Raw genomic sequence first — 17,602 nt, forward strand, 5'->3', positions numbered from 1 at the left:
TCCCCTTACCACCAAGCCTGGATAAGCAACATCTGAAAAGTCAAGTAGAATCCCTGGCTTGTGTAGGCGAGCTAAACACAAATCTTTCTTTTCATTTTATATAGATGGAAAAGTAAGAAATCCAATTTTCCTTCGTAAGAGGACAGTAGGAATCCAAAACTTTCTCTTTATATAGATGGAAAAGTGCATTTTCTCTTCTCGTATCTCAGTAGCTAAGAGTTCTCATGGGACAATGGAACTCCATCCATCAACCGAGAAACACAACCTGCCTCAAAGCGCTTCTTTATTCAAAAAATAATATATTATGAAATGAACCCACATAGAAAAGTGGGCAGGTCTGCTCATTATTTGTGTTCGTACATTGATTCATTATTGCAATACAAATAACACCTCCACTTTACTAGTGATGGAGGGGATTCGCGCCGGATGGAACAAGGCGTTTTGAACCGTATACTACTGTTGCTGGAACGAAACGCACCCTAAGAGCTCTATCTTGCATTAGGGAGTCGGGGTTCTCCTACAACCACCCTACTGTTTGTTCATAGGGGGTCTCCAGCCATGCGGAAAGCCGCACAATCGCAACAGGCACGATGTTCTCACAACCCGGAGTAGAGTTATATGGATTTCATTATTTATGACTGACATTCCTTCCAGTCTCGAAGCAATGTGGTAGAATCTCTGTTTCCTCCGTTCGGTAGGCGGACTAGAACTATAGAGTAGGCGAGGAGAACTGCTGATTCACCTAGTATATTATTTGTTTTATATCATAGAAAAAGTATACTCCACTCCCTTAGACTCGTTACGCAACACGACTGAACTCGTTGGTTCACGAAAAAACTCCAGTCCAACCTCAGCCTGCGATAGCAAGAGGAACACGACAAAGGGAGTCAATGAACAGCATGGGAGAAGACTTGCTAACACTAAAAGAGGGAATTGATGCAAAGGTCGACAGAACAAGCTTCCCCCTCTTTCTGGGCGAACTCATTAAGTATTTGATGAAGGACGGAAGGTACTCGACGGAGAGGGAAGAACATCTGTGTATTTGCTGCAAGGCGGATTGAATCCTTTTTGCTTTCAAAAGCTACGCTCGATCCGTACCTCTCCTTTCAATCGAGTTACTAAAGTACCTCTCCTTGTTCGTAATAGGCATGATAGGTCAGCTGTTTGCCTGCGGAGTACTGCTGTATTTGCAAGTGCAGCTAAGTCACTCCTTTCATTCCTGTCATTATAAGAGTCACTCTTCCTCTCTCTGTTCGGATGGGAATAATAGGTTGCATGAGCAAGCCAGCTAGTTGCTTTTAGTTGTGATTGCTGTTCCTGCATGTATTGTAGTGAGTTAGTGCCTGCCGCGTTGCGCGTAGCGTGTACTGAGGTAAGGCACGATGGAGCGGCTAAGCTGCTCTGCGCATTCTCTAAAGAATATCCCTGTTTGTTCGACGGGAATAAGTGACATGATGGGGTAAGGGCGTTAGCAGCGGAGGCGTTCTTCAAGTTCCCGGCTGTTTGCTTGCTGTCATTCCTGTCATTACTAATAAGTATTCCTTCTCTTCGTTCGCTGGGAACAAGTTGTCATGATAGTGCGTGAAGTGTTGCTCTGCTGCCCTGCCCCCGTTCGTGCATGTGATAGGTAGTAATGTGGGGTTCTTCCCCGGTTGCCATTCCTATGTTCATTGCCAATTAGCTCCCCCTAACCAACTACCTAATCTTCCTGTTACTAGTGATTCATCGAAAAAACACGGGGTTTTGTGACGGAATTAAACAAGAAAATGTTGATTGTACGAGAATCAGAGTTCCCCCTGTTTGTTTACCGATTTAATCGAAGGCGACGTAACAACTGTTTGTTTATTTCCCACCTTCGCCTGAGACGGGGCTTCCTTAGAGTGGACAGAGACTGATCCTAGCTTTATGACTGGGCAAGCAGCTCCTAGTAGATAGTTATGCCATTTTGACGATCGATATTTCTTCGTATGATAAAGATAAGAACAAGCGTTTGAAGCTATCAAATAGGCCTTTGAAAGAATTAGCGTATATAAGAGAAAGAATGAGCGTATGCTCAGGAAGATAGAAAATGCCTATCAACTTCCCTACAAGGAATTAACCTTTCCTCTGTGGCTTTAGTTGCAAACTTGTAGTAAATCGGAATCAAGCAGTCGGGCTATCACCTCTTCTTATTCTTAGTCGCACGGGACTTAGAGTGCTTTCAAAGTCACTATGAGAATATACAGAGAATACTAATATGACCTCTCTCACTCTCAAGTAAGTACTTGATCGATTTAGTAATAAGAAGGTTTATATCTAATTCACATCTCCGTCCAGGTATCTTTCTCGTCCTTCACCACCTACCAGGCGTTCCTCTCAGTCGAGAGACTGGCGTTCCTCGAGAAAGTCTACTACATAAAAGACTATCTAAGTAAAAAAACCTTTGAATCTTTCTTATTGTCTTTCCCTTTCATCTTGATATAAACTATGACATTAAGAAAGCATCGAGCGGGAAAGCCTTCACATATTATAATGAAAGAGACTATCGGAGAAGGTCCCACTCTGCTTGCGCCCGCTAGCTGACGACGAAGAAAAGCATGCTCCTCTTCCGCCCTTGGCCGACGGGAACCTTCAGGTCTCAACGAGCCACACCTACCTAGGAGATTTGATCCCCGGGAGCTTTGATCTTACTCTTAATTCTATTTTTATCAGAGCTCTTCTTTAGCTTCTTCTGTAATACCGATAGTTAATAGCTCTAGCGGCTACTTTTGAAGATAGTCAATCTATTGGGTTCATCTACGACCAACCTCAAGCGGAAGTAGTTCGGAGCTTTCTGTGCTGTTATGATTCCATGATCTTCATCGCCACCTCTGTCCTATAACGCCTTCCTTTATAGCAGTTATTGCTCCGGTTCCTGAAGGTATAGCTCTTGCCGAGGAATTCCTTTGAAATCGGAGACTGTTCAAATTTCCTACCGAGATAAGCAAGCAGAAGGAGAACTAGACGTATCTTGCTAGGCAAAGAAGGTTAGAATGTATAGCTCGCGAGTGGGATTGACGGGATAGATCACTCTTGCAGAAGGAGGTAGAACCGGGGATCTTTATAGGAGTGACTTGGGAAGTCCCGAACCGGGGTCAAGCTACAACTTGTGAATTGTCAAAAAGGTCGTTTTTCTGCTTGCATAAAGCCCTTTTCGGCAATCTCTTTCATGAATGTGAGGGTGGAACCAAGGAAGACTTTTGAATACCGGATCTTCAATTTGATATTGAAGTGAAGCTACAGGACGCTCTACGTAGCGATGGCTACCTTTCGTCCTCCATTTTGGAACAAAGGGAAGCCATTAAGTGGGCCGGGCCGCCTTTAGCCCCGATTCGCGTACAGCCTTTCTCTCTGTCAGGTCACTGCAGAGAATTTTGAACTGCCCGGACATAAGATCTACTTCATGTTATGAAAGAGTTGTGAAAAACATCAACTTGAACCTAATTCATCTACGAAAAAGGTAGTTTCTTTGCTCTGGGCAGGAGCGCTAGTGGACACGGGGAGGGAGCAGGCGAAGCGTGTCGTTCGTAATGGAAAGAAAGAGACCACTACTTCGCCTCTTTGTTGGACCGCCGGCGCGAACACAGTGGTCTCTGATCAGGACCAGGAACCAATTCGAATTTGGATCTTGACATGTTGGTGGTTTTTAACCGTAGGCATCTTGCCAGGAAGTTGGTGGGCTTATCATGAATTAGGTCGGGGTGGCTGGTGGTTTCGGGATCCCGTAGAAAATGCTTCTTTTATGCCTCGGGTATTAGCCACAGCTCGTATTCATTCTGTAATTTTACCCCTTCTTCATTCTTGGACCTCGTTTCTTAATATTGTGACTTTTCCATGCTGTGTCTCAGGAACCTTTTCAATACGGTCCGGATTGCTAGCTCCCGTTCATAGTTTTGCTACAGATGATACACGAGGAATCTTTTTATGGTGGTTCTTCCTTCTAATGACCGGCATATCTATGATTCTTTTCTACCAGATGAAGCAGCAGGCATCGGTCCGTAGAACGTATAAAAAAGAAATGGTTGTGGCGCGAAGTACTCTTGTGCATCTACGTCACTCGGCTCGCGCGCAACCCCGCCCCGTTATGTTATGGAAGAATTGAACTTCTTGCTGGGCTGGTTATTCAGAGCCAGCAATTGGCTGCCGGATTTCGTCCTGCAATGAGGCAGATCGCTTCGGGGGGTCACTGTGGCGTGGCTGAATGTAGAGCAGTCCGCCCCTACAGCGTTTGATCAGTAGATTATTTAGAACTTCGGAAGATGGTCAAGGTACGAAGTGACAAGCCACTGCGCTAGATGCGCATGTGGTCGTAGTAGTCGGCTCGTCGCTACTTTTATCCAAAGAATAAGGCCTATGAGCTCTCTGTTTGGAGACAGAACAACGTGAGAAGTTCTGAGTCGTATGAAAACTAGCGGTTTGGGGGAAATAGCGATTTATCAATAACATAGAATAAACAAGCTTGCTTGGCAGACTGGAAGATAAAGGCAAGCAGCAACATAGAGTACCTTGACCTGCTCGCTGGGGACATAAGGATTGACATGTGCCGAGACAGCTGTCCCGCGGATTAAGGAATCCGCAAAGGCTAATGCCATAAGACGAGCAAGACTAAAGAAAGAGAAGATCGGTCCTCGTCCACTCGGAAAGCTTTTTCTCATCATAGGGGGACGGTTAGTCAGCATTCCACTACCAACGAGCAGCAAACTCCTTGCGACTCTAATTGAGAAAAACTCAACAACGGCCACCCTCCCTAGGTGTAAGATAATAGGGCTTGATGCCTAGCGGCTTCCTTTTACGGGTTGTCTACCGATCTCACAGGTTTACACCTTTTAGGAATGAATGCTCCACGAGTCGTGATGCTTTGATTGTCGTCTTTCGAATTAAGGATTTGTCTGGCTAATAAACATCATCCTTCAGTCCGCGCCGGCATTCCAGAACGAATTCTTATCGCTTAGCACAAGCGCTAACCCTGACAAGGCCCTACATCGCATATGCAGTTGGAGTGGTTAGTCGATTCATGCAAAATCCAAAGAAACCTCACTTTCGACGAATATTGAGGTACATGAAAGGGGTTCCTCCTTGACTATGGTCTTCTGTATAAGAAAGGAGAACAGTGTAAGATAGTTGGCTATTGTGACGCCGACTATGCTGGTGATCACGACACGCGTCGATCAACAACTGGAAACGTGTTCAGGCTTGGTTTAGGAGCAGTTTGTCTTTGAAAAGTAAGCGGTGTTTTAGTCGTAACCCTTGTTGGAAGAGAATACCACGTAGGAGTGAAAACTCCCCTGCTCATCCATCTTCATTCCAAAGGCGAACATTTCAATTGAGTGACTGTAACTGCTATCTATGGTTTACAGTCAGTAGTTCTTAACCAACCGCCCAGCTTTATAAAGCTTTAAGAGGGAATAGGGAGTAAGGGGGACCTTCGCTTCATTATCAAATTGACCTGGACCCTCTTTCTTCTCCTGCTGCAGATTTTGCCCCGCGCGGATTCTGGAGCTTCTTCTTTAGTCTAGGATTTCAAATAATAATCAAATCAAAAGAAGCGGCTGGGCGAGAACAAGAAGCGGTCGTCGTACGCCGGCCGGTAGCTCTACTAAGCAAAGAACCGGGTTCCTCCCTTTTCTTCGCGAATAACATGTGGAGTGGAGGTAGCCTAGGCGTTCCTCGAGCAAGCTACCTTCGCCTACCTCCCATCTAGAAGCGGCAATGGTAAGAGCTGGTAAGCATGGTAACTGTATCGGCTAAGGGGCCGGCGCTCCGCGTTCTATCTAGGTTCCGCTCTGACCTTCCCCACCTCACATAGAAGAAGGGGAAGCCCTTCAATAGAAGAACCCGTGTGAGTGGGAAGGGATTGAATCATTCATTCATCGGATACGTCTTTTCCCGTGATCCATTTCATGTCAACTCTAATTAGTTATCAAAAGGCCTACCTTACAAAGGGAACGTCGTTTCCCGGGAACCTTGCTGCTTACTTGCTATATTCCCGCGTTCTTGCATGGCTCGCGCAACCCCGCCCTGCTTATCCCTTCCCCCTCCCCCCTTACCGTCCAAAACTCAGAGGCCGTATGGAGTATAGCCAAGTGGTAAGGCACCGGTTTTTGGTACCGGCATGCAAAGGTTCGAATCCTTTTACTCCAGATTATGAACACCCGATCGGATCTGTCAAGAACGAGCTGACGACTACAGGGGAAGCTCTCATTAATTAGTTGATGAGGGGAAGCGGCTGACAGCAGTCCCTGAGCTAAGCCTTGGAAATCTTAATGCCATAATGCCTTTCAAATCCTCCTAGCCATTATCCTACTGCAATAATTCTTGCTAAGAAGAACGCCCACCCCTCTCTGTTTGATAACAGTTTCCTCCTAGTTTGCTTGAAACAGATAAGCTTGCCCAACTGCAACAAAGAAAGAGCCTAGCTTTCTTGGTTTGATGAGCTTATACTCGCTTTCTTGGTTTGATGAGCTTATACACGCTTTCTTGGTTTGATGAGTGAGTAACAACTTCTGAGTTGACTTGGAAGAAACCATTGTGGATTGTTGTAGTTCCGTGCTAATTAACAGGTTCTTTGCCTTTATTTAAAACAGGTTTGGCGTTGCATTCATCTAGGCTGTAGCCTCTCATACGACAAGAAGGATTTAGATCGGGGGATTTTCGTAAATGATTCGTTGCCAGCGCCCAAACTTTCCCATCCCCAGCCAAATACGATTGGGCATATCCTTCAAGAGATCAACCAATACGCATACTGCGCAACACTAGGGTGGTCGTAGATCAGCTAACTGGGGCGTCCATTGGTGGAACTCAGCCGGAACCTCAATACTGTGTAGTGCCCGAAGAATTACTACGTAATTTTGTCTAGTTTAGTGATAGCAGTAGGTCGGTTCGCTGTGGCTCTAATGCCGGCGATGAAGCAAACAAATAGGGTGTGATAACATTCAGACCTATCTGAGACTAAGAGGGGCTGGTTACCGGAGGTATTCCTGTCAGCCTTGTAACATTAACCCAAAAACCAATCGTCACTGGTTTCATTCTTGTCGCTCTCTCTCCAGGAATCAAAACCTATGCCTTTCTCAGTCTGGTTAGGCTTTCCGGAAGGTTTTCCGGTGAGCTGTTATCAGATTGATTGGTATGGTAAGATGGATGTTAGTTGAGAGCTCCCGATTGGGGTTACGTAGAGAGACTGACTTATAGAGGATCTCTCTCGGCAGCTCGACGACGATGCCGAGGAACGCCTCAGCACGGAACTTTAATCAATCAAATGGCATTAGGGTAGGGGGCTTTCCTTTGTTAAAAATCCAAGAGAGATAGAGTTTGACAAGATAGTCAAACTATCACCCCGCATCTTCATTCTATGACGATGGATCTTGGGAATGATTCGGGGGATCCCGGACCGCGACAATGAAACACTGATATCGAGTTTCTGACCCTTTAGTGAAGCAGAATCACTCAGGAGCTCCCAGTTCCCATTCAACATTCATTCATAGTCTTTATTCTCCCCTTGCCATCCTTCACTGCTTTTCGGACTGCTTTTACTGCTGCTTCCTATGCTTCCTGCTTCTGACTACTTGCCTTTCCCTCCCTCGGAAATCAACTCCATATCAATTAATTTGACTCACGCTTCTTTTGCTTTTTAGAATCCTTCTCTGTGCGAGTTAGGACTAAGACCTTTTTTCTATGACTTCTCATTCTCAACGAAAACAATAAGACCAAGAATGAAAAGAAGAAGGTCTAGCCCGTGTATCCATTTATAAATATAAAGACTCTCAAGCCCCGGTAAGCTTTCTAAAAAGAAAAAAAGAGCACCGAAGAAGATTGTAGTTAAGGCTTGGAGCTTCTGGGGAGTACAAACAAGTAAGTACTAGCTAGCCGCATTCCCAGCTACTTAGTACCCTTCTTTCACTTACAGCTATCTAAGACATTCAGGGGCGAAGTCACTCGACTGCAAGGAGAGGGGCTGTGTAACTGCTCTAAATAACACTACTCTCATCCCTCGCTTTTGTTCAATTATAAATCTAAATAAAAGAAAGAAGAACTTTAATGGAGATTTATAGCATCATTCAAGTAAATACAGATTAAGATCGTAAAAACATAAGCTTGTAATATAGCTACACCTAATTCCAGACCGGTTAATGCAAGAACTATAAATAAAGGACCAAGAGCCCCTATAAAATAGAAAATCTCATTCATACATAGCATAGTCCAAGCGAACCCACTTAAAATCTTTACTAAACTATGACCGGCCATCATATTAGCAAATAAACGTATTCCTAAGCTTAATGCGCGAAAACAATAAGAAATTAGCTCAAGGAGTACTAAAAAAGGTGCTAACGGCAGTGGGACTCCTGCGGGTAATAAAAAGCTGAAAAAATGAAGCCCATGTCTTTGAAATCCCACTATAGTAATGCCAATAAAAATAGAAAATGAGAGAGCCAAAGTAATGAGAAAATGACTTGTCACTGTGAAGCTATAAGGTATCATACCCTGAAGATTACAAAATAACAAAAAAAGAAAAGTGACCAAGATGCAAGGGAAAAACATTTGTTTCACATTTCCGGAAAGACCACCTATTTGTTCCTTTACCAGGTTCAGCACGAAATCATAAAGAAGCTCTACCAAGGATTGCCAAGCATTTGGGACTAAGTTTCCTCCTCCCTTTTTAGTAATAAAATGAATCAGAAGTAGGAAAAAACTCAGAGTTAGCAGCATGAACAAAGATGGATTTGTGAATGAGAAATAGAAGTTTCCGATATTCATAGGAATCAATGGGACAATCTCAAATTGGTCAAGTGGGGAGGCCGCCGCCTGTCCCACTTGATCAAGAGCTTCTCGAAAGGATTCCCCGGATACTCCGTTTTGGGTCAAATCATCTAAAAGGTACTCCAAAAAAGGGATATTGTTGCTTTCTCCATGTGAAGCCTCTGCGAGATTCAAGGCCCTTTGAGGATCGCACGTCAATACCTCAAAATTCTCGCGTATCATACATTGCAGCTCTACTACACGCTCATCGGTAGGATTCAGACCTGGATGATCTTCAAAAATCCCACTAGCATAAGCATGCTGAGTACCGGACGCTTGACCACTAGCATAAGCATCCTGAGAACCGGACGCTTGACCACTAGCATAAGCATCCTGAGAACCGGACGCTTGACCACTAGAAAAGTTAGTGGATTGACTCGCAGTTCTAGAATATGGATCACTGGAACTTGATTTCAAACTATAATCGTTAATAGTCGTCGTGGATTGACTCGCAGTTCTAGAATATGTATCACTGGAACTTGAATTAAGGCTAGTTTCATCAAATTGAAAGATTCGTCGCATTTTGGATTAATTGATTTCAACAAATCCCTCCAGACAGCTTCATTAGGAAAGCCTCTAGGAGTAGTGAAGAACTATAGAAAGTTGTGGTTGGTTGTTGACCAACAAAAGCATGGGAGAAAACCAAGAACAGGGGGCATAGAGATTTCTTCTCTTATGAGATTGAACTTTGTTTAGTTTAGTAAGAGTTGTAGGTTAGAGAGAAAGCTCACTCCACAAAGCGGCCTTCTTCTTATATACGTATTATTCTGTCAATCGATAAGCTCTCCTCAATAGTCAGATATGATCAATTTGGAAGGGGGGGATAAGTATTAGTTTCAAACGAATGGGATTCCGTCGATACCCGAGGATTTTCACCAAGGTCTTTCACCAGCTTTTTTAGTAGTATTCAACTTTACCTTACCCTCACGCCTTCCCTTTTCTAAGGTAGGAATGGATTATCCTGTGGTGTGGCTATCTGCTGCTTCAGATTCATTTCATTCCCTCCCCTCAACTGATTATGATTGCGAGGCCCCCTATAAGATAAGACTTAGGTTATCTATTCCTCCTTGCAGGTCCAAGCGCAAGGCGAACAATGCCTATCTTTGGGATCCTAGCTTTGCAGCAGGGGGCCAAAACCACCGTTTAACTAGCTCTTTCGACATCCTGCCGGGAGTATGAATCCGTATTAAGCTAAGGCTTTCAATCCAAAGCATTGAAGAAAGAAGAAACTCCGAGTGGAAGGTTCAAGGATTATTCTGATTGCACGAGAGATTGCCCTACCAGCTAACTCCTATTGACCTTACTAAAACAAAAGCACCAAGACTTATACTAGCTAACACAGAAGAGACACCATAGGAAAGGGCACACCAAACCATTTTTTCACAAGGTCACCCTCAACCACTGTCACTTTGATCAATACCTTGCTTTACTGTAAAAGATCCTTACACATGGTTTCTTCCTAGAACACACAGTGCCAGAACTTATGACACATACCTGCTTCCATCAACCACATCTTGCAATATTTCACACCACATAAACAACCAAGAAATACTTCTTTCTTTGCTTGTTTACCTTATTCCCAAAACGCAACTCATATGGCTTCACAATAAACCATTGGTTCCAAGAGTCTTCCTTCCTCTTATGTTGTAAGAGCATGAACTACCCCACTGTTTTCTTCAAACTTCTGTGCAGGTCGAGTCTCCCTTCTTGTTCTTTCCATGGGAAGATGACAATCTGCCAAACCCACAAGATCTCGATGAATCAACCTCTGAGTCAGCCACTTCAACACCAGTTTCAGACTTCTCCAATCCTCTATGAGAATCACCAGTAACCCTGTTTACGCCACCTGAGACAAGAGTTCCTTGTTCTCCCAGATTTCCTGTAAACTGACAACAAATTTTGTTCCAACAAACCCACCATGTGTTAGACCAAACACAAAATCTGCACAAAACTTGAAGAGTTGTTACTGTCTTCTTATCAAGACAATCCTTCTTGAACAATAACTCAGACCCGGGAAAGGCTCTTCAAGACCACATACGCTGGGGAAAATAATCAACATCATAGGCAAGATTGAAATGCAATCCATTCCACTTCAGTATCCTGCCTGAAGGTGATCACCGGAACGATGACACTGAGCGAGAAAACCCTTCCTTAGGGAAACCTAGCTTTCTCTAACAAACTGATTTCATAACTTTGATAGAGGAATCATTCGAAAGTTCGGATGGATGGAGCCTTAGCCTTTCACTAATAGACAGAAGTGACATAGTTGCTCTACGAAGAGCAGGCAATATTCTTTTCGGACTAAGCCCACTAGTTAAGATATGCACAGCTGCTAAAGCAACTGCCAATTCCCAGAAGAAAGAAGCCTAACCTATTATAGAGGCCGCCCTCCACTCTGCTAGCTGTGCCCACTAGATTAATAAAGTAGAGTTCCGCCTGTCTTTTCTTTTGATGTAGGCTTCCACAGTAAGTATAGTTCCACTCTCATCCTTTATTCTCCTGATACTGATAGTCTTCCTTGCCCTTCTTTCTATGAGTGTAGCGTGGAAGTCTTTGATATTGTGGTCTCCATCATCCTTTTCTGTATCCGTTCAACTCATCCAATTTGATAATATACTCTTCTGCTCTGCGAGCCTTTCATTGAACTGGAAAAAGGATAGCTGGGATTGAATGGCGCCTAGTTCTTCTATGGTCTTTCTTATTCTTTTATCGACCTTACACTTTAGAATTCAAGGCTTTTAGCGCAGCTTTGACAAATCGAAGCTTCTGGGCTGGCTACTAAAGGGGTTCCCTTAAAAGGTTGCCAGTTGACTCAACAAAGAATCGACTTTGTTTGCTTTGGTGCTTTCTTTTATGCCGGATATTACCACCAAAGCGGATATCGTGATCTTGGATCTAGGTACTTGACTTCCCCCTCTTCCTATGTATGGGGAGAGTAGCCTAGCCCATCCCCTCAGACCAGACTGAGCTTCATTGCCAATCCTTTGAGCCGCTTCGCTCCTTGGGATGCCTTACCGCTCCGTGGGGGAATCTCGAAGATCGAAGATTAGTATGAAACTAGAGCCATCTCCTTTTTGCAGGGGAATCTCCTTCGGTTGATTATCTGGTTTCGGAAGATGCATTTCAAAACCTTTTTCTCTCGTACCCATTTGCCTAAACTCCGGTGATCTAGCTTTGGCTTATGCCATTACCGCTAAACCCAATTCTTCTCTTCATGTATGTGGGCTGCCTTGATATTAAGTAAGGTGTCAAGGCGGTCGAAGAAGGCCACAAGTGGAAGCTTGGTCATTCAGTTTCATCCTTGCTGCCAGTCCGTGCTTGCTGTCATGCTGGAAAAAGCAGGGGTTTCGGCCGGTTTTACCTACTATTGGATTTGAACCAATGACTCTCGCCGTATGAAAGCGATACTCTAACCGCTGAGTCAAGTAGGTCAAGCTGAGTCAAGTCAGAGAAAATAGACCCCTATAAGAGAAAGCCGCGCAACCAGAGTTCCCCTTACTATACAAGGGGGCGGAGCGCTAAGAAAGAGAAAGCGTTCTCACTATACGAAAACGAAATGAAGCAGCGGCTAGCACGCTAAGATTAAGCACTTGGAGAACGTGGAGCCTTTCTTTTCTTTCTCGGTCGTCTGTCTTAATATAAGTAGATTCCGATTAATACGGTCGTTCTCTGCTGCATTGGTGTTTTCACTCCCCACCATAACAAAATGTTTCTGAAATTGGTTTAGGACAAATTTCAGTGCTTAGCCCTAATTAGGGCATCAGATGTCTATTTATATAGATGATCTCTTCAAGTCAAATTACAATTAAGCCCTTGGGCTAATACATACGACACAATTAACAGTATAACCTAGATACACTAAGACTCCCCCTCAATCGGAGCAAGGTGGAAGGATGCGAAGATTGGAGCGAAGGTAGTGAAATTGGGCAGAGGGGAGGCCCTTCGTGAAGATATCAGCAAGTTGCTCGGATGTGGGAATATATTGCACAATAATGTCACCTTTGACAACCTTTTCCCGTACAAAATGGTAGTCAATTTCAATATGTTTCGAGCGAGCATGATGAACAGGATTGGCAGTCATATAAGTTTTCTGATGTTATCACAATAGATCTGAACAGGGTGAGGAAGAAAGAGACAAAGCTCGCGAAGTTGCTGAGTAATCCAGTGAGACTCAGCAACAGCAAAGGCAAGCGAGCGGTATTCAGACTCAGCACTAGAACGAGAGACTGTAGGTTCTTTCTTGGCGCGCCATGAAATAAGATTGGGACCAAGAAAAATAGCATAGCCAGAGGTAGAGCGCCGAGTGTCAGGACAACCTGCCCAATCTGCGTCAACAAAAGAAAGTAGACCCCGCTAAGGCGTTCCTCGGAGGAACTCGTCCAAGCACATGTCTCCTTTATCTGTTTTCAGCCAGCCTAAGCGCCCTACTTTACCTACTTTAAATGTAAATCTTCCTTTCATCAAAGCCTTCGTGTTCATCGAATACTCGCTTCACTATGTGTAGCTCGCTCCCCTCTCTTGAAAGCCGAACTGGCGCCTTCTTTTGATAACTGGGTTAGGGTTACCGAAGGCAATCTGGCAGGCAAAGTTTCCCCTTTTATTCGGCAGCCGCCTTTGATGTAACTAAACTAGATAGAGTTTGGGTCACGAATTCGGATTTACCGATCCGAGGGAACCAAATGAAGCATCTTTTTCTCCTTCCGAAAGAAAAGAGGAAGACTTATTCCCACCGAAGTGCACTAATAGAAAACCCCTACCAGTCGAAGTGGAATGATGAGCTAAAAGTCCCTTGTACGATGAAGCTGAGTCACAGAAGCGGGAGAGGTGTCTTCTTTGAGGATCGTTTCCTATCGAGTGGATCAAATCCCAAGCCTTAAGAGCCCATTAACCCATCTTCTGTTCCGCTAGCCAGCTAAGCTAAAGCTTGCCATCGACCGGTTCGTTCGGAAGTAACCGCATGCGCTCACCTATCCATCAACCAAGACAGAAGGGAATGACCAACCAAGCGAGCAGAGCCCAACTACCAATCCTATGTTCTCCCAATCCTGGAACTGGCGGCAATCTAACGAATTCGGGAAAGCAAGATGATCGACACTGGAAAAGACGTCTTGGCGAGAGGTGCTTTAGCAACTCGACTGAAAGGAGAGGTGCTTTAGCAACTCGACTGAAAAGCAGAGGGCATAGAGTCACCGACTAAAGCAAGCCAGGAAAGGTAATTGCTTACAGACAGACCAGATTTTGGAATAGCAGCTTACTCTCAAACACCGTATTCCGCCAAAACCATTTACTACGCAAACAAGACCGGCAACTGGTTGAGCTGATAGGACCACAGCTGAGATTGACTCAAGAGCGTCTGTGGCTAAAAGACTAGCAGCATATTCTTCTTCAATTGCGACAGGAGCTCATTCTTTCGCAGCTTATTCGTCGTTTGGGCAAATGGATGTGGGATGGAGCTTGAACTAAGGGACCTGGGGCGTAGCCTTGATTCAAAGTGTCTAGGTACCAAGAGTAAAGGAAGGAGGGCTAACTAATATAATAGGGGTAGGGGGGCGCTAACGAGCAAGAAAGGGCCCCTTTATTAGTAAGGTTGCTTGCTTGTCACACAGGTCGTCTTTGGCTCGTCTCCTTCCGCGATACGCACCTGGTAGTATCCCGCCGTAGATCCAACTTCGAGAAGTATCTCGCGCGGGCGAAGAAGTCTGCAATAAAAGTGGATACTTGTTTTTGATAGTTAGGTTACCTTGTTGAGCGCCCGATAATCAATGCACAAGGCTCCCGCTTTTTCTGGAAAGGGGCTCCCCAACCTTTTCCCAGCAGCAATCAATATAGGGAAAAACTGCCTTGGAGGCTGGAATCAAAATAGGCCTCCATGAGTTCCTGAAATTGATTCCTGAGTTCAACCAATCCCCTTAACTAATAGATGCTAGTTGGGGGGCCATCCGCTTAACCCAGCCCCAGTCTAAATAGTTGGGGGTTTGGCTCCAGGCTCCAACTCGATCTTGTGGTAGACTGCCCTACTAGGGCGCACTTGGCAACTAATTCGTGGGGCATGATATCCCAAAATTCCTCAAGTACTTGCTGCACTTCCTGAGAAAGAAGTAGTCTTGGTATTGGATCCGCTCTTCTGAGAGCATGAACATCAATTAGATTCAATTCCTCTTCTTTATTCTTAAGAGAAACCCCCCCCCCGAACCATTCTTAAGACCACCAAGCTCTCTCGAATGAATTCTACTCTTTCTGCTTTCGAGATAGAAGAGTAGGCAAATTGATTACCCACTAAGGTGTAAAACTTTGTGACTAGATCGTCCTGAAAACGGATGCGACGGGAAGAAGTGGCATTTGTAAGTGTTGCTGACTTAACATTTAGGTTTCGGCATAACAAAGCTTGCACTGTCTTTTCGCACTTAGGCGCACAGCGTGCCATTGGTAATGATTCTACTACGGTGCCACAAATTCGCAAGCTGATCCTAAGTAATCGTTGTTGTTCATTGGATTCCGGAGGAACTACTTCGTTAGGATTGGGGAATTGCTGCGATTCTTCCTGAATAGCCTGGATTCTCCCGTCGAGAGTCACTTTGAAAGTCGTACCTAAACTCTTACGACTGAATATGATAAAGCCTATAAAACAAAGAGCTACTATCATTTCTTCATTATAGATTGAGATCTTCTTCGAACTTAATGCACAAATAGATAGAATAGCAGCAAATAACATCTTTCTAGCATCCATATTCGTCGAACTCAATCTCATTTAGAAAGCTTATCCCCATTTCTTTTTCAGCAACTGAACGGGAAGTGGTTTAGGAAAGGACTTTTGAATCGGATGCGCTCGCCCAGCGAGAAAGGCCCTGACCCTGCCGACCAAGAAAAAAGAGAACGAAAGGCGTTCCTCGAACTTCGTATTTTCCTAATTTGAGAAGAGGTACAAAGTGACTCGACTGTAAGGTCCACCAGGAGAAGTCTCGACTGAAAGGAGAGGAATGGTTAACCTTGAATGCTATTAATAAATTCTACAGCAATAGTCCCTCGGACTCGGAAAGTTATAACGAAAATGGCTAACCCAATAGCGGATTCCGCAGCTGCCACCGTTGGAACCAATGAAGCAAATACTTGACCCATCATATCATCCGAAGAAACGGAAAATACCAAAAAGTTCGAATTCACAGCTAATAACATTGATTCAATTGGCATTGACATAATAGGAATATTTCGTCTATTAAGGAGGATTCCCCGAATACCTAAAATAGAAATAATCATAGAAAATGTGAAATATTTGATAGGATCCATTTCGGGAACGTGTAATCTAAGAGAAATTCAAATGTTATTAGATGACAAGCTCGACCGAACACCTGAAGTCCTTGATATTTAGGTTAGGGAGACACGCGCGCATTCCTGACAACAGGCACGGGCGATATCCAGGCAAGCTTCCCCGCAAGCCTCACAACAGACACGTCCCACCTGTCCGACCGTAGGCCCCACTGCTGCGGCGCGGCAGCCCTGACCCTGCGAAGAAGAGCTTCCCGTTGGTTCAGGCACCATTTTTTTGAATAGGTGGAACTTCGGTGATAGGTTGTTTTTGATCCCATGAGGGATCTAGCGATTTCCCCCGTCCCCCCCCCAAGAGGAGATTGGTTAGGAACAGGATGGGCAACTTCAGCCGGTGCTGGCGCCTGCGTAAGCGGCTCTTGAGCCGCTAAAGAGAACCAATAGACACGACAGCTGGGCCAGCACCTGAAGTGGATTTACTAAATCCCCCTTATCTATTTCTGGGTAAATAAGTTGGTGACTAACAACAAAGACAAAAAACTTGCTACCAAGAAGACGATGGATAAGAGAAAAATTAGGGTCTTTTCTCCTTCCGGGTTGACTTGAGAAAAAAAAAAAAAGGAATAATTAACACCGACTAAGATCAAAGAAACTAGCAGACTAATCACTAAAAAGGCCTTTGGTTCAAATTGTGACATCTATCTTAACTTACTCAATTATCTCGTGAACTATCTGCTTCAAAAAGAGAGTTGGTTGAATGAGACTGAAACCTTCTTTCTTAGAGGAGGGCACCACTTCGACTGATGCGGGCGCGGTTCCCTCGTCGTGAAATAAGTAATGAAAGGGAAGACCCGCCCCCGGTCAACTTTCTTGTTGCCTGTATAGCTTTTTAGAACAGAGATCTAGCAACGCATTCTAGGCACAGATCATTGGTATTGAATGTATCGTTAGGTTGTGCCGAGTCAAATCTGCTCCGTTTTTTTTCCGTTGCAGAAAAGAGATCCCTTCCCTCCGCTTTCTAAAATGAGGAATATTAAGTCCGTGGGGCTGCAGGTACTATGGATCCTCTGACTCCCAATCGGGTTGCCTTCCCTGGTCTCGCCGGTCTTACCTGTAGGTCGTGATGTGCCTTGAGATGGCCGTCTCCTGTCCCCCTGCCGGTGGGGAATCTGCTCCCGGGTTGTCGCTCTGCTGCGTCTGGCCCGTCCTCTAGGCACCTTTGGAAGGCAGGGAGTGTGACAACGTACACGCTTTTCCCTTTACCCCATAGGGCCTTCTTTCTCATCAGTTGCAGGGTTTGGTGGCCCGAAAGAAACTTGGCTTCGCCAAAAGGCCTCATCTCTGGAAGCCCGGCTCGCGAGGCGTCCCTCTCGCTGTAGGGTTCCAAAACTCGCCTCGCTCTTGGGACATGCTATCTTTCCCCTCTTTATTCTCAAGTAAAGGGTGAGTCCCATGCGTCAGTTTGTGGATCGCGGTCTCACGCACTAATCCCTACAGGCGGGTGCCCGTAGTAGGCCGGCCGCCCTAC

At 44.9% G+C, this 17,602-nt stretch overlaps 5 protein-coding genes and 2 non-coding genes across 7 annotated transcripts in view.

The window, feature by feature from the left end:
• Positions 1-3,484: 3,484 nt before the first annotated feature.
• Positions 3,485-4,120, plus strand: ccmFN2 (cytochrome c biogenesis protein ccmFN2; the record flags this gene model as incomplete). The annotated part of the gene is made up of 1 exon: positions 3,485-4,120. A coding segment is annotated over one exon (636 nt), but the record flags the coding sequence as incomplete, so codon positions are not given.
• Positions 4,121-6,087: 1,967 nt separating this feature from the next.
• On the plus strand, positions 6,088-6,159 carry trnQ. Its single transcript has one exon. It is a non-coding gene; the product is annotated as a tRNA-Gln (tRNA).
• A 1,890-nt stretch (positions 6,160-8,049) lies between these two features.
• atp6 (ATP synthase subunit 6) lies at positions 8,050-9,333 on the minus strand. Its single transcript has one exon. It carries the CDS (start codon positions 9,331-9,333, stop codon positions 8,050-8,052), a length of 1,284 nt encoding a protein of 427 aa, YP_006665977.1.
• Positions 9,334-12,169: 2,836 nt separating this feature from the next.
• On the minus strand, positions 12,170-12,242 carry trnM. Its single transcript has one exon. It is a non-coding gene; the product is annotated as a tRNA-Met (tRNA).
• A 2,738-nt stretch (positions 12,243-14,980) lies between these two features.
• atp4 (ATP synthase subunit 4) lies at positions 14,981-15,559 on the minus strand. The gene has a single exon. It carries the CDS (start codon positions 15,557-15,559, stop codon positions 14,981-14,983), a length of 579 nt encoding a protein of 192 aa, YP_006665978.1.
• Positions 15,560-15,792: 233 nt separating this feature from the next.
• Positions 15,793-16,095, minus strand: nad4L (NADH dehydrogenase subunit 4L). Its single transcript has one exon. The coding sequence runs from the start codon at positions 16,093-16,095 to the stop codon at positions 15,793-15,795; it is 303 nt and encodes a 100-aa protein (YP_006665979.1).
• A 1,504-nt stretch (positions 16,096-17,599) lies between these two features.
• nad5 (NADH dehydrogenase subunit 5) lies at positions 17,600-17,602 on the minus strand (one part of a trans-spliced gene, as the record gives it; the window's edge cuts it). Coding sequence (YP_006665974.1) covers positions 17,600-17,602 — 3 coding nt within the window.

The sequence above is a fragment of the mitochondrial genome of Raphanus sativus (genome assembly GCF_000801105.2).
Source record: "Raphanus sativus mitochondrion, complete genome".
Classification (NCBI taxonomy): Eukaryota; Viridiplantae; Streptophyta; class Magnoliopsida; order Brassicales; family Brassicaceae; genus Raphanus; species Raphanus sativus.